At 36.2% G+C, this 27,750-nt stretch overlaps 1 protein-coding gene across 1 annotated transcript in view; it reads right to left on the bottom strand.

The window, feature by feature from the left end:
• si:dkey-246g23.2 (solute carrier family 66 member 2) overlaps nucleotides 1-27,750 on the bottom strand; it is a 70,863-nt gene that overhangs the window by 7,997 nt on the left and 35,116 nt on the right. The window contains exon 6 of the mRNA XM_056478060.1: nucleotides 12,886-13,102. Coding sequence (XP_056334035.1) covers nucleotides 12,886-13,102 — 217 coding nt within the window. The remainder of the gene's footprint in view (nucleotides 1-12,885; nucleotides 13,103-27,750) is intronic.

Genomic DNA, 27,750 nt, shown 5'->3' with positions numbered 1-27,750 from the left:
CGCTTCCCGCTGTCAGATAACAGGGAGCTTCTGTTACTGCAGGAAATGCAAACGGCTGCAGAGTGAAAAGTGCACAGGTTTGCAAACCTCACCTAAAGTTATAATAATAATAATGGCGCAGATGACAGCGATCATGACATGAGGTAAATGTTGATCCGCCAAAGATCAATCGAGTGTTTTCGGAGAAGGTGCCCGAATCTCGATGCGTTGCATTCACCGCGTGTTCAGCGCAAATGTCCGCTAAATATAAAATCTAACACTGTACACATCATCGCGAAAGAAACTCACCTTTACTAAGTTTACACTGAAACTACGGCTCATAACAAAGAGCGGAATTGCGCTGGTGGTCATCGCGAGAATCCTGCTCTGTCTACTCATAAATTGGCTGCTTTATTCCACCAACACAGAGAAATGAAGATCAGCTCATAACGAGACTGAGCATTTACAATGACCCAAACCCAAACTTTTAAAGAGTTAAAAGATAGAAGTGAGACTTTCTTTTGTTCGTTCTTCCTTGAGATGTATATTATTTTGCAATTTAAAGTAATACCATGATATTATACCGTCACCGTTCAAAAGATGAAAAATACCGTGATATTAATTTTAGGTCATATCGCCCACCCCTAATAGATGGACTGATGGATGCAACAACAGACAGATAACAGATTGATGGATGGATGGATGATAGAACAACAGATAGATTACAGATTGATGGATGGATGGATGGATGGAACAACAGACAGATAACAGATTGATGGATGGATGTATGATAAATAGAACAACAGATAGATTGCAGATTGATGGATGGATGGATGGATGATAAATAGAACAACAGATAGATTACAGATGGTTAGATGATAAATGGAACAACAGGCAGATTACAGATGGATGAATTGAAGAGATGTATGGGAAGAATGGATTGATGGATGGAACAACGGTTGGAAAATGGAACCACAAAAAAATATAGATTACAGAAAGTTAGGCAACATTCTAGATAACACACAGTCATGCCAATAAAACTCATTTGAAATTGAAACCAAAAGATGAATGAATGAATGGACAATACGACAGACAGATCTATCGACCAACATAGACAGATAGATAGGTTTCCAATCTTCCAATCTACCTGGTCAGAATAACCTGCACAGTGGAGCAGACTCCATGTTGATAGTTCTGCATGAGGCTACAGAGACACCAGACATATAAGAAGCAAGGCAAGCCTCCTGGACTTGTGATGAGATTTCGGTTTTGACATTTGCTAGAGACATCTAAGAAAGGGCAACATCCTGAAGATCTGCTCCAGACAGATGTATTGACACAGATGTATCTTCCTTCATCACAGTCTCTATGGTTTATCTCTAGCGAGTTCACTTTTATGGAGGGATAAACCATGACTAGCGAGAAGCCTCTGAAAGACAGAACTGCACTAAAAAACTTAAAAGAAATGCTCACAAAGGGAATGAAGAGAAAATAGTTTAATAATCTGCTTCTAGTCGCTGTTCACCCATGGAAATAAAAAATGAAAACAAAACCTTGAGACTCTATCTGAGAAAGCTGTGGTATGAAGCATTCATGGGCTGCAGGTAAAGCGAGTCCTTCAAAACTCGGCACATTTAAAGAAGGATGAAATCAAACAGCTGGTGAAGGTAAAGGCAGGCCTTCCTTAACAAAAAGAATATAAAATATGCATGTAGATCGATCCATCTGGCTTAAACACAGGGGAGTTTGCACACTTTCTGAAAGCAACCAGTCTACACAAAATAATAAACTTGGAAGGAAGAAGAAAGAGAAAAGGTGATGGAGACATTAAAGTCTGCAAATCGAATTATGTTTGTGTACCATATGGCAAATAAACGGTCTAACACAGATCAGTGCCTTACAATGAAAACACAGCCAATCAAAACAGCCATAAAAGAACACAGCTGATAGAATGATAGAATGATGGATAGAATGATAGAACGTCAGGTAGATAGATTGAAGGACAGATTGAATGATAGAACAAAGGATAGATAGATTGAACGGCAAATAGAATGAAAGACGACAGATAGAATGTTAGATTAACAAATAGATAGGCTAAACGACAGAATGATAGAATAACAATAGAATAGAACAAAAGACAGACAGATAAACAGACAGATAAATACAATGCATCCGGAAAGTATTTATAGCACTTCATTTTTTCCACATTTTTTTATGCTACAGCCTTATTCCAAAACGGATTAAATTCATTTATTTCCTCAAACTTCTATGTACATGTGATTTTTCAGGGTTTTTATTTTTAATACATTTTTCACAAGAGATATGAATACTTTCCAGATGCACTGCTGTTATGAAGGAAGTGGAGTTTGAGTATGGTTATTTATAGATAGATAGATAAATGGATGGATAGATGGAAGTGGTGTTAGAGTATGGTTTTAGACAGATGACGGACGGACGGTCGGATGGACGGACAGACATACGGACGGATAGATAGATAGGATGGAAGTGGTGTTAGAGTATGGTTATAGACAGAAGACGGACGGATGGATGGATGGATGGATGGGTGGGTAGACAGACAGATGGACAGGTGGATAGATTGGATGGAAGTGGTGTAAGAGTATGACTACAGACAGATGACAGAGACAGACAGACAGACAGACAGACAGACAGACAGACAGACAGACAGACAGACAGACAGACAGACAGACAGACAGATAGATAGATAGATAGATAGATAGATAGATAGATAGATAGATAGATAGATAGATAGATAAGATGGAAGTGGTGTTAGAGGATGGTTATAGACAGAAGATGGATGGATGGATGGATGGATGGATGGATGGATGGATGGATGGATGGATGGACGGACAGATAGGTAGATTGGATGGAAGTGGTGTTAGAGTATGGCTATAGACAGATGACAGAGAGACAGATGGACAGATGGATGGACAGATGGATAGATTGGATGGAAGTGGTGTTTGAGTATGGTTATAGACAGACGACAGAAGGACAGAAGGACAGACAGACAGACAGACAGACAGACAGACAGACAGACAGACAGACAGACAGACAGACAGACAGATAGATAGATAGATAGATAGATAGATAGATAGATAGATAGATAGATAGATAGATAGATAGATAGATAGATAGATAGATAGATAGATAGATAGATAGATAGATAGATAGATAGATGGATGAACGGACATATAGATAGAAATAAAGTGGAGTCCAAGTATGGTTGGACATTACAGTATCCCCTGTGCTACATTTCTACTTCTGTAAACACAAACCCATTAGGAGTTATGATTATGTTATACAAATAGTCATGACATCTGAAAAGTGGTTTCTACTTCCCCCCCTCTGTATTTCCCCCAGTACACCAGCACTGCTGTTTTCTTTTTCTTCTTTCTCTCCTCCTCTACTCCAGTGCTTTGCCCTAGAGGGAATGTGAATAATTCTGTTGCGGTACTGGTCCTGGCAAGCCGTGGCTGCTAGCGGCTTCTCTAATTCAATCACACGGCTCAGTCTGATCAATGGGGACTGCGCAGGGGAGGCGGTGTGGCTCCGCTCACCTTGGGTCATGTGGGGATCCACTCCAATAGCTTTTTCTTTTCTAATTAACCCAGACATGACAGCCAATGACTGTGAGGGCAACAACTCTACTGACAAAGTTCTCCATGTCTGCATGCCTCTAAGCAATCGCAACTCAAAGATCGAAGTAGACACTTTGCTAATGTCTGTTGAGGTGAAGCATCACTTTCAGGCCTCAGAAAGTCAATGGCTATATTTAGAATAGTATACAACCCAACTATTTCTCCAGGATGTACCACATTACTATGTACTTAATTAGGTACATGTAGCTAGTCGTAAAATATACAAAGTATGGTCAATTATATTCAGAAATTGCATTACCCACACTGTCGAAGGCAGTGAACATAAACTTTTACGTTTGTAAACTTTTTTTTCACCTAACAAAAACCTCCTAAAGACTTCACAGCACAGATTTAACCAACACAGGCTCATTCTTGAAATGTAGCCCTATATACATTTCTGGAGATCGCGAATTATGTAGCCAGAGCTACATATGGATGCATTTTGTCTTTAAAAAGAACGCTACAGGGTGGTATGATACTGTTCCTTTTCTTGCTAACTAGCTGGCCTCTTACCTCCATATGGATGGCTTTCCCACTGTTACCAGTATGTCAGATAGCTCAACATGTATGTTGGCAGACTTGAGAGCAGATTAGAGTTGATCGCAACAATGAGGTTCGAGTCCAGTGAAGAACGGTTGCATGTGAATGCAACCGTAAGACAAAAACAAAAGCTAAAAAATTAAATAAGAAAGTAAATAACAGGGTGAGAATGTGGTAAGATCTGAAAACGTGGTAAAAATCAGGCTAAGGCTTTTCTTTTTCTAGATTGCTTTTTAAAACACTGTGGTTGGGTTTAGGGAAGGGGTGGGCGGGTGAATCGGTGCTTTTTAAAACACTATTTAGGGAAGGGGGAGGGTGGGGGAATGGATTAGTCAGTCAGTCAGTAAGTCAGTCAGTCAACAGCGGCCTCTGGTGAATTTATGTGAAAACAGCAGGCGGAAATGGCACTCGCAAGAGAAATTTGAGATCTGAAAATGCATACACAGCGGCCTCTGGAGGATTCGCGAAAACAAAAACTGTAAAAAAATGTTGCTCCTGGGATGCATTTTGCTCTCTCCGGTAATATATATAGGGGTACATAATCAGAATGAGCCTGGGTTGGATTTAACCAGGTGCATAAAGGGAAGTAGCCATCACAAGATGGGTTCGCTGTGGTCATAATAGGATGTACTTGGTAAGCAACAATATTCACTGTATGTGTCATTTAAAGAATGTTCACAGATGCTCAAAGAGTACCACGAAAATAACCCCTACACCTTTAGACCACTGTAACAACCAGAACAGCTGAAACTAGACTAGATGTATTCATGCCTTTATGCTGCTTATTCCAAAGTTTGACCCTGACAAAGCAAAAATCTAACTTTAGCAGATTGTCTTGATCATGTCATTCCTAAAAGCAGTCAGTTGTTGTCATGTGATTGACTGATTTAGCATTTATGCATTAACAAACAGTTAAACAGGTGTACTTATGCTTTCTAGTATTCCATCCTAACCTGCTTTGTTGGAGGTTAAGAAAAATAAACAGCATCTTTCAGTCCATTGTTGACTTGTTTGAGCTTAATAAAGCATTTCTTTCACTCTGCTTGTGTCTAGTTTCATGGACGCTGCTTCGCTAGCTATGATAAATGTCTTTTTGCCACCTGGGTGTATCACCGAGCACCATTGGAAGCAAATATAAGGTAGATCACATGCACAAGCAGACCACAGAAAGACAAATAGCTCCCACCAGTTGTCATAACAAAAGCAACAACAAATCAGAACTGCATTTACGCTAGAGAAGACACTTTCCGTTCCCCAGACACCCCGTACAGCTAAGTTACATCCACTGCTTCCTTATTTTTATAAATACTGGAAACGTTTCCGATGAGTGCGAAACTCCCAGGGGTAATCAGGGCCGATCAGGGCTCTGTGTGAGCAGCGAGGCCCATGGTGAAGCTCGTCTCATGGGAGAATCTGGCTGCATGTCCCTGCTTGTTAGGGAGACAGATTACAGCGCACTCGGCTTCATCAACGCAGCAGGATCCTGATGCTAACTACGCTCTTGACTTAGCATGGAGCCCAGACCCCTGAAACTGGGTTCAGCTGACATTTGAGCTGAGTGCTGCAAACTTTTTTTGTTGTTAACTTTTGAAAAGATTTTAGAGCTCCTGTGGAGGTGTCTGAAATGGGAGAAGTGAGAGACATGAGGTGAAAGACAACAGCTTGGTTCTCATTGTGTAATGTGAGTATAGTACATAAGGCGATTTCAATTAATTAACAGTCTAAAAAGTCACTTGATTCCTTTTTTATCACATTTTGAAGATAATTTAATCGTTGTAATTGTGATGTAATGCACAACCAGCAGAAAAATAATTATAAATAAAGCTGCAAGCAGTGATGAAAGGGACCTCGCACCCGGGCTTACCGCCACCTGATGGCCTCAGGATGACAGAGAACAGCAAACAATAATAATTTAAGCTGATCTATATAAAAAAAACACAGATTTATGCCAAAATTCCTTCTGTCAGCAGGTGGCGCTATGAATGTGACTCAATATTGGCATGTAGATGCCTCCAGGAGAGAAATGTTATCGAACATGAATTTTCAGGCAGGTCAGACATTGTGTGGCTGAGTTAAAAGCCAAACTTCCTTCTGTCAGCAGGTGGCTCTATAACTGTAACTAGATATTTGCATGTAAACGTGTTCAGGTCAAGACTGTTATCAAATGTGTGAATTTTGAGGCAGATCGGACGATGCATGTCTGAGTTATAACAACTTCCTGTTTCGTGGCGAATCAAAGTTTGCGAGGCTGCAACGGACATGCCCTCCAACGAAAACTCTAGATCTATGCAATTTAACGTCGCCAAGGCCTTTAGATGACAATTACCAATTTTGTTGTTGGTCAGATTCAATTCCTAGGAGGAGTTTGTTAAAATAGAACGCCTGGAAATGGCGAAAACGACAGAAAGTAAAAAATATCCGACTTCTTGTTGGGTTTGAGATTTCGTTCCATGAGACTTTTTTGTAGGTATTGGCATGTTTGACATGTGTGCCAATTTTTGTACGTGTGCGTGAAACGTAGCTCGGGGGCCAGTCCGTCTAATGTGCATAGTTGGCGCTGTCGAGTCATTTTGCCACACCCACTTCCGAAACCTATAACAAACATACATTTTCGCATTTCTGGGATGTGTGCAGGGTTTTGTGAGTTTTCGGGCATTTTTAGACCCTCAAAATCGTCATTTGTTCCAGAAAAGAACAATAATAAGAAACGGAGCAATTCCAATAACGCATCGTTCCGGTGCTCGATCCCTAACAAGCAACAAAATAATTTACGCAAACTTTTAGATTATCTAATAATACAAATATATAGAATAGAATAGAATAGAATAGAATAGAATAGAAAAAAATCGTACTTAATATGGCTGTCAGATACAGCTTAAGGGATACAGTAAATAGGTTGAGCTAGTTTTGCTAACATGCATCAACAGACCCCTCAGGCTGAAACATAAAGATTAGGAGTCATTTTGTGTATAAATACCAATGTTAACTCACAAAAAAGCCCCTGTCAAGATTTCTGAGGGTCTGAAAACATGGGGCAAAGCCTCATGGGAGAGTGAGTGTGTCACTGGATACCTGGTCCATTAATGTCAGTCACAGTCTGAGACACACACTTCTCACTTCATCCCAGTCTCTCCACTGGAGCAACACGAATTTAACCAGCAGCACAAGTGAAAGCAGGATCACCGAAGTTCAAACAAGGTCATCAAGATTGGTGTGGTACCATTTAAATCCTTCAGGTTCAATAACCGTCTGGCTCAAGGGCACAGTGCTGGACCCTCCCAGATTCACTGACCCACATTAAGGACTGCAGGGGGGAATGGATGGTCGGTCTTGTTAAAGACAATGCCGCACATGTCATTGGTGAAGGTACTGATGTGTATCATGATACCTCATAAAACTCTCTCTACAAGGGCACAGCAGCACAAACACACAACATTAAGAACTGCTAACGTAGACACCATCGTACAACCTTGGGTCACTGATTTGACTTTGTCTGACAGCAAAAATACCCCAAAAAGTACATATACATACAAATCAGAGCAGATTGCAGCACATATTAACACTTCTTGCAGTGTAACACCAACAGCTTGTATTACTTTTCTCCTCTGTCTGAACTGGTGCATTTAATAATAACCTCATTAAGAACTCAATCCAAGGGTTAAATTATGAATTGAGTTTCGTTCAGATCTAAGACACTGCCTATTGTATCTTGCTCACTAGGTAGAGAAGTGGTCTATTAAGCCTGTTAATTACATTTAGAGTGCCCTGAAGTCAAACGATAACTCTGTAATTTCTCAATTATTCAAAACCCCCCTTTTTTCCACCCACTGAAGATCTTGTAGACTTTAGCAGATCGAAACCAATTCTGTCAATGCTAGCACAATGCATGTTTTATTTCGGGATGAATAAATGCTGACAGAGTTATAATTTGTGGGTGAGTTCTTCTTCTAATATTGGTGTCTAGTATGGTGCATTTAATCATTTTAGTGAATAAAAAGTGCAGCCTTGTGGTTCATTAGATATTTATACACTCACCGGCCACTTTATTCGGTATACCTTACTAGTACCGGGTTGGACCCCCTTTTGTACTGCCTTAATCCTTCTTGGCATAGATTCAACAAAGAAATATTTCTCAGAGATTTTGGTCCATATTGACATGATAGCATCACGCAGTTGCTGCAGATTTGTCAGCTGCACATCCCAAAGGTGCTCAACTGAATTGAGTTCTGGTGACTGGGGAGGCCATTTAAGTACAGTGAACCCATTGTCATGTTCAAGAACCCAGTCTAAGATGATTGGCGCTTTATGACATGGCTGAAGATGGGTACACTGTGGTCATAAAGAGTTGGACATGATCACCAATAATACTCAGGTAGGCTGTGGTGTTGACACGATGCACAATTGGTACTAATGGGCCCAAAGTGTGCCAAGAAAATATCCCCCACAACATCACACTACCACCACCAGCCTGAACCATTAATATAAGGCAGGATGGATCCATGCTCCAAATTCTGACCCCACCATCCGAATGTCGCAGCAGAAATAGAGACTTTTCAGACCAGGCAATGTTTTACTAATCTTCTTTTGTCCAACTTTGGTGAGCCCATGCGAATTGTACCCTCAGTTTCCTGTTTACTGGATATTTTCTCTTCTTCGGACCATTCTCTGTAAACCCTACAGATGGTTGTGCGTGAAAATTCCAGTAGATCAGCAGTTTCTGAAATACTCGGACTAGCCTGTCTGGTACCAATAACCATGTCACTTTCAAAGTCACTTAAATCACCTTTCTTCCCCATTCTGATGCTCAGTTTGAACTGCAGCAGATCGTCTTGACCCTTTCTACATGCCTAAATGCATTGAGTTGTTGCCATGTGATTGGCTGAGAAATTTGCGGTAACAAGCAGTTGGAGAGGTGTACCTAATAAAGTGGCCGGTGAGTGTATGTATATGCTGATGTATATACACAATAACCTGTAGGCACACAAACACTGGCATGCTGTCTTAGTGAAAGATATCTAGACTCATAGATTTTGAAGGACGGCTATTTGAAATACAGTCTCCAAAGGCTTTGGCGACAATATATTCACACACATAGGCAAAGAAACACAGATGTCAGTGCTGTGATCGGTCGAGGGCCACCGATGCCTGCGGACACTCTGAAATCACATCAAGGGCAAATGCATTACACACTACACACGATGGCAGTGACACATTCATTGTGTTCAGAAAAGATGGATTTCCGGCAGAAATGCCATTTACATTAGCTCCCATTTTCCCTCTCTTGGCCTAAACTGTGCTCACAATGTTTAATTTGGCTCATAAAGACGAGCCCGGAGCGTGTGTCACACTGAGTTCTCTGGAGCAGACCATGAGATGAAGGGCTTTTTCTCTTTTTTTTTTTTAAATAAAAAGAGCTGGCTTCAGCTGAAGTGAAGCTGATATTGAGCTGTGATTATTATGCTGACTGAAGCCCGGGGCTAAAGATATTAGCTTTACTCTAAATTCTCTCTGGCTCCCATTTCAGGCTTTTTTTTGTTTCAGAAAGTACCACTAAGGTCAACTTTGTTTTATCGAGTCTTCAGATTTGAGCAGAGTGGGCTGTAACATCAATTAACAAGCTCATTAGCTGTCTAATATTAATTATCGTCATGATGCGCCTGTAATGAGTGATGTCTCGGGTTAGGCATGTCTTGCAAACAAGCACTCTGTGTGAATTTAACCTTCCCTCCTTCTACTTGTGTTATGGCAATCGATGAGCAAAAACTGCCACGAGAGATTGGGATAGGTGTTTTGGGTGATACGTGGAACTTAACATGCAAAGACGGGGGTGAAGTTGTGATTGCTCAACATGGGCAAAAATATATTGTAATAAATAGACAGTGACTACGTTTACATGGACATCAGTAATCGAATTATTTGCCTTAATCTGAACAAAACAATAATATGATTAAGGTGTTTACATGAGTTGTTTTTGTATGTTCCTTTCCTGATCAACGACGCTATCCATATTTCCTCCAGAGTTTCATGTTATTTTGGGTGTTTCATTTTTAATTTGTCGACCTTAACTGCAGTTTGGCACTTTCGCTTTCATTCAGGAACATTTCATGCATGCCCCCATGACAAACGAGATATTTTATGCGAGTATGAACTGCTGGAAGAGTGTAATTTTAATGGGACTTGATACCGCACACGTATGGGAAAAAACCCTCAGAATTTCGCAATGTAGGTGTCTGTGGTCCTTTACTGACACAGTAGGTGCAGAGAATAGTGTCAAACAGCCATGTGTGTACAGACTATCTTGTCGCAAAAAGTGGGGAAAATCCTACAAAACAGTAATAGTTTGATTGTGGTGTTTACATGTCTATACTGCACTTCAATAATGCGACTAAAATCAGCATACTCTACATGTCCTAATTCGATTTCTGTTTAGTTTGATTATGACTTAAGTCAAATTAAGGTAATCAAAAATCGCTGTTTACATGGTAGACTCCTAATCAGAGTATTGTCTTAATTATATTAAAATCAGTTTATTGGTGTCCATGTAAACATACTCAACGTCTGCTCTCTAGTCTAAAAAAGTAGTTATTTGGATTTAAGTAAGCAAAGACTTATAGCATTGACTGAACCACTCTTGAACACATCTCAAGATATTTTGGGTTCAGGTCAATTGGTGGTCAATTCAACTGTAAAAATAAAGCCTCCTTTTAAAGTGTGAGGCCAGTGAATCAGTGTATTGCTGGAACATGGGCGAGGCCTTCCAACATGGTTGTTTAAGAAATAAAGAAGCAACGTTTTAATTCAGACTGAGGTTTAAAAAAAAAGATATATACAGTTGAAGTCAGATTTACTAGCCCTCCTGAATTATAAGCCACCCTGTATATTTTTCCCCCAATTTCTTTTTAATGGAAATATTTTTCCAACACGTTTCTAAACATAATAGTTTTAATAACTAATAATTTATAACTGATATCTTTTATCTTTGCCATGATGACAGCACATAATATTTTACTAGATAATTTTTCAAGACACTAGTAAGTAAAGTGTAATTTAAAGGCTTAACTAGGTTAATTAGGCAAGTTATGGTAATTAGGCAAGTCATTTTATAATGATGGTTTGTTCTGTAGACAATCAAAAAAGTATTGTTTAAGAGGACTAATAATATTGACCTTAAATGGTTTTAAAAAACTGCTTTTTTGTAGTCAAAATAGAACAAACAAGACTTTCTCCATAAGAAAAGAAATAGGAAATGTTGTGAAGAATTCCTTGGCCTGTTGATTATCCGTGGGCAATATTTAAAAAAGAAAAAATGCTATATATGTGAGAAAAAAAAAAAAAAAAAAAAAAAAAAAAAAAAAAAAAAAAAAAAATATATATATATATATATATATATATATATATATATATATATATATATATATATATATATATATATATATATATATATATATATATATATATATATATATATATATATATATATATATATATATATATATATATATGTACACACATACACAGTATATGTGAGATTGCAATAAAATTATCAGTTTCTCTGGATCTAATATTCATATAATATTAATATCAGCTTGAATAAAATGTTTATTTTTACTCTATTATAATTTTAGATAGTTGCACAGAAAGTATTTTTTATTTTCATTTATTTTAAATTTAAACTACAGCTACAGTTGCAATTAGAATTATTAACCCCCCTGAATTATTAGCCCCATTGTTTATTTTTTCCCCAATTTCTGTTTAACGGAGAGAAGATTTTTTTCAACACATCTCTAAACATAATAGTTTTAATAACTAATTTCTAATAACTGATTTATTTTATGTTTTCCATGGTGACAGTAAAGAATATTTGACTAGATATTTTTAAAAACACTTCTATACAGTGTTTTTTGACAATTTAAAGCTTAGGTTAACTGGGCAAGTTATTGTATAACGATGGTTTATTCTGTAGACTATTGAAAAAAATTTACTTATAGCTATATAACACAAATAAGACTTTCTCCAGAAGAAAAAATATTATCAGACATACTGTAAAAATGTCCTTGCTCTGTTAAACATACTTTGGGAAATATTTAATAAAAGAAAAAAAAAAATCAAAAGTGGGTAATAATTCTGATTGCAACTGTAATAAAAAAAAAAAACATTGATTACAACAAAACTTTCAAATAAACATAGGAAATGACTAGTGCCAGACAGAATCTGTAGACTTTTTTAGCAATTTTTTCACAGAATTTTGTAAAAATGTGCAAATTTAGGGAGTAAAGTCTCTCATATAATATATCTACCAAAAGACAGAACATATTACTTTACAAACTGTACTGTAATTAAATCATATAAACATTTTCATATTCGTTAATAATAATAATACTGGAAATAATTTAAAAGCTGAATAAATATACGTTAACACACATTTACACAAGTAAATAAATAGACTCAATGATGGCCTAAAAATCTGCGTGCGCAGATTCCATGTACCTAGAAATTACTAAAACTATTAATAAAAACTACAATCATGACAACATACAACTGCACATTATTATATTGTGCATCCCTAATATTTACAGCAAACTTTACTTCCAATTTAGTCTGACATAAAGCATGTTACTGTATAGTTTTTTAAATGCAAAATTAGGCAAATTAGCAATCCAAATCAGGCAATTTAATGAAAAATAAATAGCAGTATATAGGCTTTGTTTACCTCATGCCTCGAGTGGAGCGGTGGTTGTAGTTCTGCAGCAGCTGAGGAAGACCCAACATGGCTTCAAACATTACAGCCAGAGAGCCCAGGGCCTCCACAAACAGCAGCCAATCCAAAAAGAGGAACGTTATGAAAGCGCACAGCAGTGTAAAGGCGAAGCAAAACATCAGATAATCCTCAAAAGAACTCCAGCTCCAGAAATACCGAAGGTCCAAATCTGGAGAAGAGACAAAGATAAACAGGCACAAATAAAAATGCAGGAAAATCATTTCATTTCCAGACAATAAGAAATCTCCATCTCTCTATAACACTAGCCAACAAAAAAGGAAGGACTTTAAAGCATTTTATCATTAGTATGCATATCACAATGCTCAACACTTCACACAAACTGTCTCATGCTACTGTATACCAAAAGATAAATGAGCTTTGAAACCTGTGCACCTCCGTTATATAAAGAAACCCATTTATGACAACTCAACATTTCATTTACAATTTTCCTGAGAGGCGTGAAATTAATGACCAGGCTCTCCAGGGGAACACAGCCAAACATTCAGAAGAGTGGATTAAGATCCTGTATGAAATATAGACGCAAACTCAACTGTACTTGAGTCAGCAGCAAAGAAATCCAAATATACTGTGTACAGACAGAGGCCACTTTATTAGGTACACATATTCTACTAGTCAATGCATTTATAATGGGCAATAATGTGGCAACAACTTAAAGCATTTAACCCTTGTATGGTAGCTGAAAGGGCATCAACTGCATAAAACATATGCTGGAATAGTTGGCGGTTCATTTCACTGTGGCGAGCCCTGATAAATAAGGGACTAAGCCGAAGAAAAATGAATGAATGAAAATGTAGTCATTATAATACTGATTGGCCTTGGCTCATTTTCAATGAAAAACATAAATAAGAATACATTTTCAATGACCACACATTGTACACCCCCCTACACATTTACATTACACAGAGGATGTTTGGGTCCAATAGACCCAAGGTTAAAATAAGTGTCAAAATTTATGTGTGGACCCACATCCCGTTCCACAATAAAATCTGCCCCTCATGTGTTGGGGCAATAGGGCTGATAGAGCAAAAAACGAGTAGCACTTTCATTCAAGTATGAAAGCTAACAAGGGTAAATGGAAAATACTAGGCTTCATTTTATTTATTTATTTTTTGCTTCAAATTAGGACGAACGGTATGAAAAGTATTTTGTTGAATTGACCCAAAAATGGAGCAGTTCCACCAGAACCATGAATACTGGCTGAGTTATAAATTTGAACACCACACAAAGGTTAAATGTAGACATGGTCAAGACAATATGCTTAAGTTCAAACTGAGCATCATTACGGGGCAGGGGTCATGAACCTTTTTTCAGCAAAGAGCCATTTCGGATTTTTTTTGGCAAATGCATTTTTTTAAAGAGCCATTGGATATATATATATGAAGCATCACATGTTGAGCAAGTCCATGCATTAATAAAGGACAATTTATAGAATTGCTTTCTTTTCACCACTCATGAACATTTTGTTTGAATTTTATGGCGCAAGGTTACCATAGAAATGTAAGTGGCATGCCCTTTATTGGTGTCGTGATTCAAGTTAATCCATAGCGCCGCACACGCGCATTGGTTAAAATCTTTTATTTCTTTTGTTCTTATTCATTTTTCTGTAAAAATATACAATAAAAAGGTCATTTCAATTTTATTTTCAATAGGAAACTGATTTTTTGTGACAGTTTAAATTTTTTATTGAAGGGAAACGGCTGGAGAGCCACATATTTTGGTCAAAGAGCCACATGTGGCTCGTAAGCCATAGGTTTCCTACCCCTGGTATAGGGGAACAAAGATGCTTTCCAAGTGATTTACTCACAATGCTCAAATAAAAAAAATCTAAGCAATATCTAAAGGCATTTCATTTTAAAGGTTGCCAGTGCCAGATGAATACATATATGGTATATATATATATATATATATATATATATATATATATATATATATATATATATTTATATATATATACCATATATGTATGTATATATATATATATAAATAAATATAATCACCCATCCCCACCAACGTCAAGTGCAAACCTACGCCCTTGTTTCCACCAATTTTTGTTTAATGTAAGATTCAGGAGATTCTTTTCAACACATTTCTAAACATAATAGTTTTAATAACTATAATAGTATTCAGCTAAAAGTGCAATTTAAAGGCTTAACTATGTTAATTAGGCAAGTTATGGTAATAAGGCAAATCATCGAATAACAATGGTTTATTCTATAGACAATCGTAAGAAAAAAATATTGCTTAAAAGGGCTAATAAGATTGACCTTGAAATGATTATAAAATAAATTAAAACTGCTTTTATTATAGCCGAAATAAAACAAATAAGACTTTCTCCAGAAGGAAAAAATATTATAGGAAATACTGTGAAAAATTCCTTGCTCTGTTAAACATCATTTAGGAAATATTTGGGGAAAAGGGCTAATAATTCTGACTTCAACTGTAGATACTATTCTAGTGATCACCTCTACATAAACTTGAAAAAATGTCAAAATCAACAATGAACATACAGTAGAATTTGTTTTGTCCAGTCCGTCAAGAATTGGTGAAGACACAAACAAAGCAGGCCCAGTATAGTTCAGACAGGCTTCTTTGTCGCATTGGTCTCTACATTAGTGACCACGCGCAGCATGTATAAGACATCCTGACATGATCAACGAGTACCTGTCTCTCCCCAATACTGATGGTGGCACAGGATCCTGAAATGAGCTGACATCAGCTCCTGAGAATTGATAGCTAAATAATAGCCCTATTTGTTACAGCTCAGACCCGAGTGTCACGTTGAGTGCTACAAAGCCCACAGACCACACGCTGTCATTTAGCAGGTTTTATGTTCTGATTACTTGCATGCGTCCACCTGACAGGAACCGGCGCTGCAGTGTGGCTGCCGTTTCATCCAATGTCAGTAAACATCGGCATGACTGTATGGTAAAGTAAAGGGTCAGGACTTTGGATGTGTGTTGTCTGTGTGATTCATGCAGCGTATTATCCGAAAACTCACAGCTTGAAAGTGGAGAACAGATAAAATCAGGCTAACACTTTATTATAACACACTATGAATCATTTATTTAGTTAATTGATAATTTGTTAAGCATTAACTTTACATTAATAGATGTTAGAAAGCAGTTTATAAATGCATGAAAAAATGCTCTATCCTTGACACAAGCGCACACATAATGTGCTTTATGATTGTATTTTCATATTTTGTTGGTTCATTTTTCATTACTAAATTGTATATTGCATTATTTACAAACCAGTCATTTAAAAAATAGTTGGTGGTTTTTAAAGATCATTCAGAATGTGTAAGTAAATAATTAATAAACTATTTAAATAAACATTTATACATCATATTATTCAGGTACATACAGTAGTAATAGTTGAGCGGCAAACACAATAATTAAGCACATTATACATGTACTTTTAAGTCAAGATTACAGCATTTGTAGGTTTATTTATAAACTGCTTACTAATGTCTATTAATGTAGAGTTAATGCGTTACAAATTATGAATTAACTATATGCTAATTCTCATCTAATTCTGAATTAATAGTGTGTAGTTATTATAAAGTGTCCAAAATCAGGGATTAGAAAGACAAATCGCATGAATGTTGTGTTATTAAGGAAATGTAGGAACTCATTGATAATTGAGAAGAGACCCCCCCCCCCCCCCCAAAAAAAATGGTCATATATATATATATATAAATATAATATATATATAAGTCATACTGTTTGAATGTGTGATATAATAGGGATTATGATTTGGGTAAGAGTAATTAGAATAAAAAACTACATTACCCAGTTTACATTTGCAATACACATCTAGTCAAAATGACCATTCATTCATTCAATTTCCTTCGGCTTAGTCCCTTTATTCATCAGGGGTGAACAGCCAACTTATCCAGCATGTTTTACACAGCAAATACCCTTCCAGCTGCAACCCAGTACTGGGAAACATCCATACACTCTTATTTACACACATAAACTGTGGCCAATTAAGTTTATTCAATTCACCAACAGTATGTAGCACATGTCTTTGGACTTGTGGGGGAAACCGGAGCACCCGGAGAACATGGGGAACACCTACAAACTCCACACAGAAATGCCAACTGGCCCAGTCGGGACTCAAACCAGCAATCTTCTTGCTGTAAGGTGACAATTCTAACCACTGAGCAACAGTGTCACCCCAAAAAGACCATCAAATAATAAAATACAAACTTTAATTAGGGATAGTTGATTGTATCCATTTCTGAAAGTACAAAAACACAATTATAATAATCTATATTCAAAGAAAAAAAAAACCCTAAACATTAAATGCAATTAGAACATGTTAAATACAGTTTAATTAATCATGTGTTTTAAAATAGTTTTCATTTTGTGTTGTGTATCCGTTAGCTATTTGTGTATTTGCATCTTGGCCCCATAAAATCTAAAAGTAAATCTGTAAAAAAGAAAGAAAGCTGCAATTATTTTCAAAATTCAAAGCATGTTTTTATCTACTAAAGTATTCAGCTTCAATCCATATTTATTGGCATTTATACTTTCATAAACAACATACTGCTTGTCAGATCCAAAGCAATAGCAATGCATTTTCAGAGCCAGTCAAGTACCTTTTACATAATTACATAAGACAAAAAAGATCATATGAAAATATACTTTAATAGAAGATTTGAATGCAAATATGACAATTTAGTTTAGTCAGAATGACTGCAATGGCCTTTCTAGAAGTTATCAAATTCAAGTAGCTCTACAGTCAAATCGCATAGTAGCAAAAGTATTGAAATAGAATGACTAAAAGACTTTTAATTTTTACTGTATTGTTCAAATAAAATGAATCAGCCCAATAGTGAGGATGCAATGCTTCTTTTTAAACATTAACTCACTTCAAACTTTAGAACAGTGGTGAAACTGTACAATGCTACAACTCATTTTTTATCTATTATCTATATATTTTATGTCAAATTAGGGTAAAAAAGGACAAAAATACATAATTACATAAATAATTATATTCCTTCCACTTAGTCCCTTATTTATCAGGGGTCGCCACAGCAGAATGAACCACAAACTATTCCGCCATATGTTTTACGCAGAGAATGCCCTTCCAGCCGCAACCCTGCACTGGAAAACATGCACTCTCGCATACACACACAGTCAAACACTACAGCCAATTTTGTTCAACCAATTCATCTATAGTGCATGTCTTTGGACTGTGGGGGAAACCAGAGCACTCAGAGGAAACCCACACCAATACAGGCAGAACATGCAAACAGAAATGCCAACTGGCCCAGCTGGGACTCGAAGCAGCAACCTTCTTGCTGTGAGGTGACAGTACTAACCACTAAAACACTGTGCACATATCAATAAATAAAAAGGTACATTTGAATGTGGCTTATCAAAAATTGACATTGTACAATCTGTATCTCACAATACACTTTAAACTTAGAAAAGGAAAAGAATACATTTTTTGGAACAATGACTAGTCTATATCTGACATATTTCCTTAATGGGTTCCAAATTTTTTAAACTGCTTAAATGAACCTCAAGAAAGTCTATTTTTCCAATGTTATATTATGCTATAATTCTTAACACCACATGCTTAACTGATGATTAATTTTGGACCCTGCATGTCACGCTAGACTAGCACCACAATCATCCTAGAGCAACCAAGGTTAAGTGTCCTGCTCAAAGGCACATCAATGATAAATCACTACTTGTTCCTTTTGGGAATCAAACCAGTAGCTTTGAGTAAAAGCTCTAAACATTAAACACTACACTATGCAAATTCAGTTATCCATATTGGGTGCACAATGAAAAACACTGACACTTAATTTCACAGAAAAAACAGCATTAAGCAAAAATCTCTAACTTCATTATTCATCCAGGCGCAGAACTGCATTAAAAATATATTCATAGTCTCACCCACCCGCAGAATGACTCATTAAGTATTCAAATCTGGTGTTTAGCTCATACCGCACTGTTTGCGAGCATAAATGATACTTTATATCAAGTGGCTTGGATCTGCTATTACTTTTCTAAATAGATAATGAACTTATAGATAATACGAGTATTAAAAAAACCTACACGTTTACATTGAACTAGTCATGCAAAGCATAATTTGGAAAGAGAATATCAAATGTTCTTAGTGGTGGGATGAGCAAACACTGAAGAATTGGCCTATAAAATGTCATCGTCCTTCATCCAGGCTGATGTGCGAGCTCTAACCCGTCATGCTCCAGAACGTCTTGTTCCTGCACTGATGGCATTCAGAACGGAACAATCACACTTCAAAACGAAAGATAAAGGTGCACAATAAAACACAGCCTTTTCCTCAGATGTCCACAGATCAAACATTTCAATTACAAACACAGCACCGCACCTCAAAGTGGAAAGTGTGCCTTAACCTTTGTGTGTGCAAAAAATAAAATAAATAAAAATAAATATCTGCAAACAAGGCAAGTTTGGATTCATACTGATCTTTATGAAACACTTTAAATCGCAGCAAAAATAAATAAATAAAATAAAAATGTCTAAAACGGATGATAAATAACAGAGAAGGTCCATCAAAATAAACCATTGCTGAATATACATTGATAGAACATTAAAACTGATTTTTAGCTGAATCTGAGGTGATTTGTATCATGCAAGTTAATGGTAAATAAAAATACAAATAAATAAATAAAATAAAAACGTCTCAAACGGATGATAACTAACAGAGAAGGTCCATCAAAATAAACCAATGCTGCATACATTAAATAGAACATCAAAATCCGAGGTTCTCTGTGATTTGTATAATGCAAAACAATGGTAAATAAATATAAAAATAAAATAAAATAAAATTGTAAATAAAATAAAATAAAAATTAAATATGAAATATAATAAATAAAAAAATACGATAAAATAAAAAAATTGAAAAATACAAAATAAAATTAAGCCAAATATAAAAATAATAAAAAATAATATTAAAAAAAAATAATTATATATATATATATATAAAATGAAAAATAAAACAAAATAACTAGCATAGAAGGTCCATCAAAATAAACCATGTTGTGTCCGAAATCGCAGAAATCTACTTGAGTAGGTACCATATATGAATTCGAATTTACTTCCCAACGGATAACCAAAAAATATATGTCATATATAGTACACCGTCAAGGTTCCACACAATTCATTCATAGTGTCTCAAAACAAATTGATTGTTAACTTAACAAATTTAAGTGGATTGAACATAAAACAATTAGGTTGTCTGAAAAATATCTCAAGAATTGTGCTGTTTCAGCTAATTTCAAATTCAAATTTACTTGTCACATACAGAATCATATACAGTATAATATTCAGTGAAATGCTTACACATCCACTCGTGACCTTAAGAATAACAACAACAACAACAACAATAATAATAACAATAGGAATGTAAATTTGTAGAGATAGAAGTTATGCGATAGAAAACAAAAGTGAATATAAACTATTTAAAGACTAAAGGGCTTTCTGTACAAACATAAAAGTGTTTCTAACAAAGTGCCTGGTGCATAAGAGAGGAAGGAGTGTATCCTATAGGTGGTTTGTCAAGCCCACTCACCTGTGGAGTACACTAGAACTAAACGATATATTCCAAGGGTGTGTGAAAATTTGTATAAATGTTCAAGAGTGTCCAGTGTGTGTTCAAAGTATGTGCAGATGTGCAATGTTCATATGTGCAATTTTAAATAAGTAGTTCAGTGCTTGAGTGTGAGAAGTATGAATGAAATTGATACGTACTACACATGCCATTTATTATCATCACATGAACTACCCGCATCAGTTGCGTCACGTCACGTCCATTCATAAATTCTCTCAACAAGGCCTTTTGGGATATTAAATTTCCATCAGATGTGGACTACAAAATCTATGTAGAATTATTACTGTAGGTCATCAGGTTACTTCTTGTCTACTGTTCTTCCAATACTTTGAATTCCAACATACACTGAAAAATTATTAATTTGATTTACTTTTTTTTTTAAGATAATTTATATGGGCTGAATTTAAACAACAAATTAAGTTAAACATTACTACATTTAATTTGATTATAAATTCAGCCCATAAATTGTTTGCAACCACTTACCATAAAAACATGTAGTAAATACAATGAATGATTTTTTTCAGTGTACTACTTGGCTCACATACTGTTTTACACTACAATACAGTATGAACATATGTGATTTTGGACCCAGAACATCTCTGCCGTGTCTCTTGCCATGGCCCTGTGCCCAAGGTTTGGAGCCTGATGAGGCCTTTCTTGCTTTCTGTCCGTGCCTGAATGAAGGCCAGAGCCCTGCGTGCCAGATGCTTGTCTGGGCTCTGTAATTGTGCTGGACTGTGCCCATCAGTTGCACCCTCAAAGCCATTCAAGGCTATGCTGAGGAAGATGTCCAGCTTAGAGAATCCCACAAGAGTTTATTTATACTCAAATTCATTTCGCATGCATGATCATGAATATTAATTTGCATATGCACATGTCTCTGATAAGCTCCGAATGTTTGATTATGTGCTGCAATAAAGCTGAAAAAATATGAGGGGACATACTGTATATGACACCATTTTCCACCAAAATCAAAACAACTTTTATGCATTTTTTCTGATGGTTTAGATGACTGCAGCAATTTGAGAGCCTAAAAAAGTTGGTAAGTATCAGTTTTTCAAAAAATATAACATTGTAGTCTACTTCTACTAAACCTTCTGTTAATTCTGCTTTCCAAAATGAAGCGTAGAGGTGAACGTGTGTTCTCTGTGATTGACACTTTTAAAAACCCAATTGTTTACATTGGCCTATTAGGATTTTGCCTGTTTTACACCTCTTATATATGTTTCTATTTTTATCTTTATCTTTATATATATATATATATATATATATATATATATATATATATATATATATATATATATATATATATATAGTGTCTGTTTTAGATGTGCTATATAAATAAAATAAACTTGAAACTACTTTAAAACAGTAAACCTCACAAATGCAGTTTTTGTGACAATTACATGTTCAGTTTAGAAGTACGTGTAAGGTTTTGACAACCGAAACATAGGTGGACTGCTAGACCATTTGTGCACAGGCACATAGGGCCCTTTATTTTTTCATTTGTTATTATTATTAGAAGTATTATTTATTATATGTATATTTATATTTGTTTTAATAAAAACAAGTTTAGATATGTCAATCTATTGGGTTTTGGGGACAGATGCATCACCATATGGGGCATAAGAACAGGACTTGTGTTTGGATATAACTCAGTTTTTTGACCACATTAAAATAAAGAGAAAGTAAATTATAATTTGTTCTTTATCCTCATGCTGCAGATGGTTTGTTTAACTGTTTTCAGTTTTTCCTCTTACAAAGTCCGCCATTTAAATAGCAAATGCGTCATGGCGTGACGCAACTGACTCTTAACAGGAATGCGAGATGAGACTCTGATTGGTTTAAAGCACGTTATGCTCAAAAAAACACTCTATTACTCATTAAGAGAATAAGCACAGACCAAGTTAGACCACGCGCCAGGGCGCAAAGCATATTTTTCTATCCTTAAAATAGCAAAAGTGGATTCAGACACACCCTTAATGCTTTTCTGCCATGCACTTTAGTCTTTGCACCTAGATCTTTAAAATAGTCTCCCATAATCTTCCTTTATAATATGAAATCACTGGACTGACACTGGTCTGACTTGTGCAATACAATGTTTAGGATCCATATGAATGGGGATTTTTTTGAGAATATTGTCATCTCTATGGAAAAAGGAAACACAGTTTGGTTTGCAGTCCATTGTTTTTATGTAAACGTACCATGCAGTTGATCAAATGAATGCAGCCTTGTTGTGCATAAACAAAAACCGTTTCAAGATTTATTGAATATATAATTGAATTTGTTTCTTTTTTAATTAGAGAATGCTCTGAATTATTGGACAAGTTCTCTTTAACTGGCAGCCAAACTTTCAGTTTTCACTGACTTGGCAAGATGTTAAGCCTTTCTGGATGAACTAAACCCCTCTGACAGCAGGACGTCCAGATGAAGGCCAAAGGGACTCAGGGAAAAGATGTAGGCCATTCCGATTGCTGATTTTGAGAATACTTCACCTTTACAATCACTAACTCATTCGAGACCCTCAAAAGGCTGGTTGTTCACAAAAGACAAATGCACGAGAGGATGGGATGAAGCAGAGAATCTCAATAAGCAATTGGTTCAACACTGAAACTGCTCAATAATTTCAAACTGAACAGGGTAAGGAATCATAAGGAGTGTCTCCATGTTATAGAGAATTTGGACTTGAAGGGATAGTTCACCAAGATTTTAATATACAGATATTTTACTCAACCTCAGGGTCACTGAAGATGTAGGTGAAGATTTTTAGCTGAATCCGAGGTCCTTTACGATTTGTATCATGCAAGTCAATAGTCCAAATCAATTCCTGTGGTTCCTGATGATACACTGATTTTTTATGAAGTGATATGATCAGTTTGTGCAAGTTAAAGATTATTCATTTATTCATTTTCGACAGTAGAATGAACCATCAACTACTTGTTTTATCCAGCAGATGCCCTTCCAGCCACAACCGAGTAGTGGGAAACACTCATACACTCTCACATTCGCACACACTACTCCAATTCACTTATGTAGCATGTCTTTGGACTGTGGGAAACTGGAGCACCTGATGGAAACCTATGCCAACATGGGGAGAACATGCAAACTCTACACAGAAATGCCAACTGGCCCAGAATTAAACATTATTTACGATGTTATTAGCTTTAATTCACAGCCTGGGCAAACATTTTACAGTCTAAAGCTATAATATTTAAAATAGTGTTAAACGTCTTGCACAGACTCAATGTTGTACTTTATAAGACTTCAGTGTATTATCAGAAGCCACATGAATTGATTTTAACTTGTTTGAAAGAGTTAAATTCTAATCTTCAAAACAGGTAACCATTGACTTGAATTATATCAATCACTAAGGACAACAGATTCAGCAAAAAACTTTTAATGTTCTACTGAAGACAAAAACAACAACATAGGCTCATTTTGAAAACGTAGCCCTATACACATTTCTGGAGATCACTAATTATGTAGCCAGAAGTATGTATGGCTGCATTTTGTCTTTAAAATGAACACTACAGGGCAGAATGACACAGTTTCTTTTCGTGCTTACTAGCTGACGGCTTAGCTCCATATGGCCGGCATTCCCGATATTACCAGTTAGTCTAATTAGCTTGCCATGTGGACTTGAGATGCAGAGAAGAGTTGACCGCAACAAGGGTTCTGCGAAGAACAGTTCCAGAAAGCCAGGTAAGACAAAAACAGAAGCCAACAAATAAAATAAACAAGTAAATAACAGGGTGAGAATGTGGTAAAATCTGAACACGTCGTGAAAAACAGGTGAGGGCTTTTCTTTTTCTGGATTGCTTTTTCAAACTGTCGGTTGGGTTTAGGGAAGTGGGTGGGAGGGTCAGCTGGTGCTTCTGAAAACACTATTGGTTGGGTTTAGGGAAGGAGGAGGGTGGGTCAGTCATTCAGTCGACAGTGGCCTCTGGTGGATTTACGAGAGAAGAGCAGGCGTGAATAGCACTCGCGAAAGAAATTTGAGATCTCAAAAAGTGGACAAATCGGCCTCTGGTGGATTTGTGAAAACAAAAACTGCAAAAAACGTAGCTCCTGAGATGTATTTACCGCTCTCCAGAAATGTATGTAGCGGTACGTTTTTAGAATAAAAAAGGTACCTTCATATTCAATGGCTTGAGGGTTAGTATATTTATTTGGAGGGATTTTAAAACCATTCATTTAAAGCCTCTGCAATGACTAAACCTCTCTTCAGCAAAAAAAAAAAAAAAAAAAATGCTGGCTAAACTTTGCTGAGGTTTGGTTTTATAACCAATCTATCCAAAATATTCAGTGTAGCCATAATTTAATAATGGTGCATCCAGAAATTATTACATGCCACCTGTAGAAATGCCTACATGAATTCAAACTTCTTGGGCCATATTAATATTTTAAAGATGATTTAGTTTGACCACACCACTCAAGCAGCATTGAAATCTAGCAAAAATGTCTGCTTCAGCTGTGGGTCGAATAAACTCACATACAGTAATTGCTCATCCCACAGGGGTTAGACCTCACCTACCTAAATCTGCCTTCTTGCAAATCATTTACAATAAACGTCACATAACCCATTTAATATTCATGAGCTAACTCTGGCAGAGTTTGTGAACTGAACCATGCCAGAAAGTAAACTTTCGAAGAGGGGAAACGTGAACAAAGAATGTGCATATTTATATTGACATCTATTGCATTAAGGTTCCTGACCTAATTGCTAAAACTTTGAATTATTTTCTGTGAATTGCATTTGTGTGAATTAAGCATTTAGAATTGTGTCAGACTAATGAATAGAGCCTAATGAGTTTTATACTGTGTTGCCAATGTGTAGACGACGCTCTATGGTGGCTTCACTAGGTTTCTGGGTTTTGGGAACACGGTAATTAAAGTAGCCATGCTCATGAACAGATGTCCAGATGAGTTGAATAATTAATAAGCTGGTAACATGTTCAGAAATAGCCATGTTTAATTCACACCAAGGTTATTATAGTTTTAGATTTTTCATTAGTTTTAGTTTTTATTTTGTTTTGACTTTGTTTTCAAAGTTAGTTTTAATTAGTTTTTGTAGTTAGATTTTTCTAGCTTTTATAAGTTTCTAAATTAGTTTGTATTATTGATATTTGCTTAATTTTAGTTTAGTTTTTATATTTTATAATTGCTTGGTCTTAGTTTAATTTTTATTAGTTTCAGTATTATTAACTAAACCAAAGACACAAGAAAACTACCATCTACCACTACCATACACCCATCCACAAACTCAAACACAACAGCCCACAAGATAACAGCCTTAAGTGAAATATGTGTACAAGATTACTGAGGTTAGATACACAGTAGTGATGGGAAGTTCGGATCTTTACCGTGAACCGGAACTTCCTAATTTTGCACTTATCATGTCAAAATTATGTCAGCAATCATAGTTTCAGTCAGTTAAAAATCATCATTATCTGAAGTTTCTTACAATTATGTTGTGCAACGCAACTGAGGCATGATTTACTTATTTAAATTCAATTATGACTTTCTGTTATGAAATAGACTTACGTTTTGCCAGTTCCTCTCATTTAAGCCTTCGGTTTACCTGTGCTGCAGTTGTTCAAGTTAAGTTGAGTCACAGCAGGCTGTGAAGTACTGTTTGTGTTTGGTCGACTGAATCACGCATGCGCAGTATTATCGGTTCACCGCTTCTCAAATCTGATCTCAGTGTACTGCTCTAATAACTGAATAAAAGTATATATTGGTTTATTTCAGAGTCAGAGGGGTGTATCAAGCATGTTGAAAAGTAAGTAGCTTGTGGATAAGTGCTTACTGGAGAGTTCAACCGGTTCACTTAGAAGATCCAGTTAAAAAGGAGGATTCGTTCATGATCAGGATGACTAATACTGAAATAAACCCCATTTTTGGGCACAAATGTGTTAATTAATACTTTTAACTGTCTGCTCGGGTCATATTTAATGTTGTCACCGTGCTGCTGTCATGTCGACTCAAAACGGCAGGTGTAAAAGCATCATTTTTAAAGAAACGCCTCATGCTCATTTTTTTTGTTTTGACGGGCCACATAAAACCTTCTCCACCAATCAGAATAATGAATTAATTCATTACTCATAAATAATTAATTCACCGCCGCCTACGATGATGATGCCGCCATCGTCCATCATGATGTTTCACATTAGACATCGTACAATGCCAAATTGGTCAACATCCCCAAACCCTAGTATGGGTCAAACACCTGGCAGGGCGAAGTAAATAGTTTTACTTCTAAAAGACATACAGTAATGCTTATGTGTTAAATACATTTACAAAGACGAAAGCGAAGGGACGAGTTTGCTATAATTTTACTTAGTTTCAGTTTTCAGTATGTACTCTATACAGTTTCAGTTAGTTCTAGTCTAATTTTTAATGAATTTATTTCAATTATAGTTTTTGTTTTTTCGTTAACTATAATAACCTTGCAGTGTTAGGCAAGCTACTTGAAAAATGTAGTGAGCTAAGCTATTAGCTACACTACTTAAAATGTAGCTTAATTACACAAAGCTACACCCTGGGAAATGTAGCAAGCTAAGCGAAAAGCTACTTTGCAAAATGTAAATTTACATTTAAGCTATTTTTGCAATTTTAATTTTTAAATTGAAGCAACTTAAACTATCAATTTATATCTTAGTGATCACTAAAACTGTCAGCCCAATGATTGATTTGAGACCTCACCGACCAGACCGAGAGGTTGCTGTAACGCATGAAAAAGTTTGTTGTCAACTGTCGTAAAACCGGAAGAAAAAGAAGACATCGTCATTCTCCCCATCATGTGGATTTACATTCATCAGCTAGACATCCGCCTCACAGCTCCGTGAATGTTGGTGCTGTCACTTATTGATCTGCGATCGGTAAATGTAGCTTGTGTGGACGCTACTGCGCTACTTGACTAAAAAAATAAATAAAATAAATCGCTTCGCTACTAAAAAGCTATTGGATTTATAAAGTAGTGACGCTACTGCCACGCTACTGATAAATGTAGTTAAGCTAGTGGCGTCGCTACTTGTAGAGAAATACTTGTAGTGACGCTACTGCCCAACACTGTAACCTTGGTTCACACACACACATGCACAATACCCTACAGAAGTTTTTAATCCGCCTCCTCATTTGTACTATTTAGTGCAGTTCTTTTCTTTTTGACCGACATAATCACAA

The sequence above is a fragment of the Danio aesculapii genome, chromosome 18 (genome assembly GCF_903798145.1).
Source record: "Danio aesculapii chromosome 18, fDanAes4.1, whole genome shotgun sequence".
Taxonomy (NCBI): Eukaryota; Metazoa; Chordata; class Actinopteri; order Cypriniformes; family Danionidae; genus Danio; species Danio aesculapii.
Note: the sequence above shows the minus strand (reverse complement) of the source record. Positions and strands in the feature narration are given on the sequence as shown.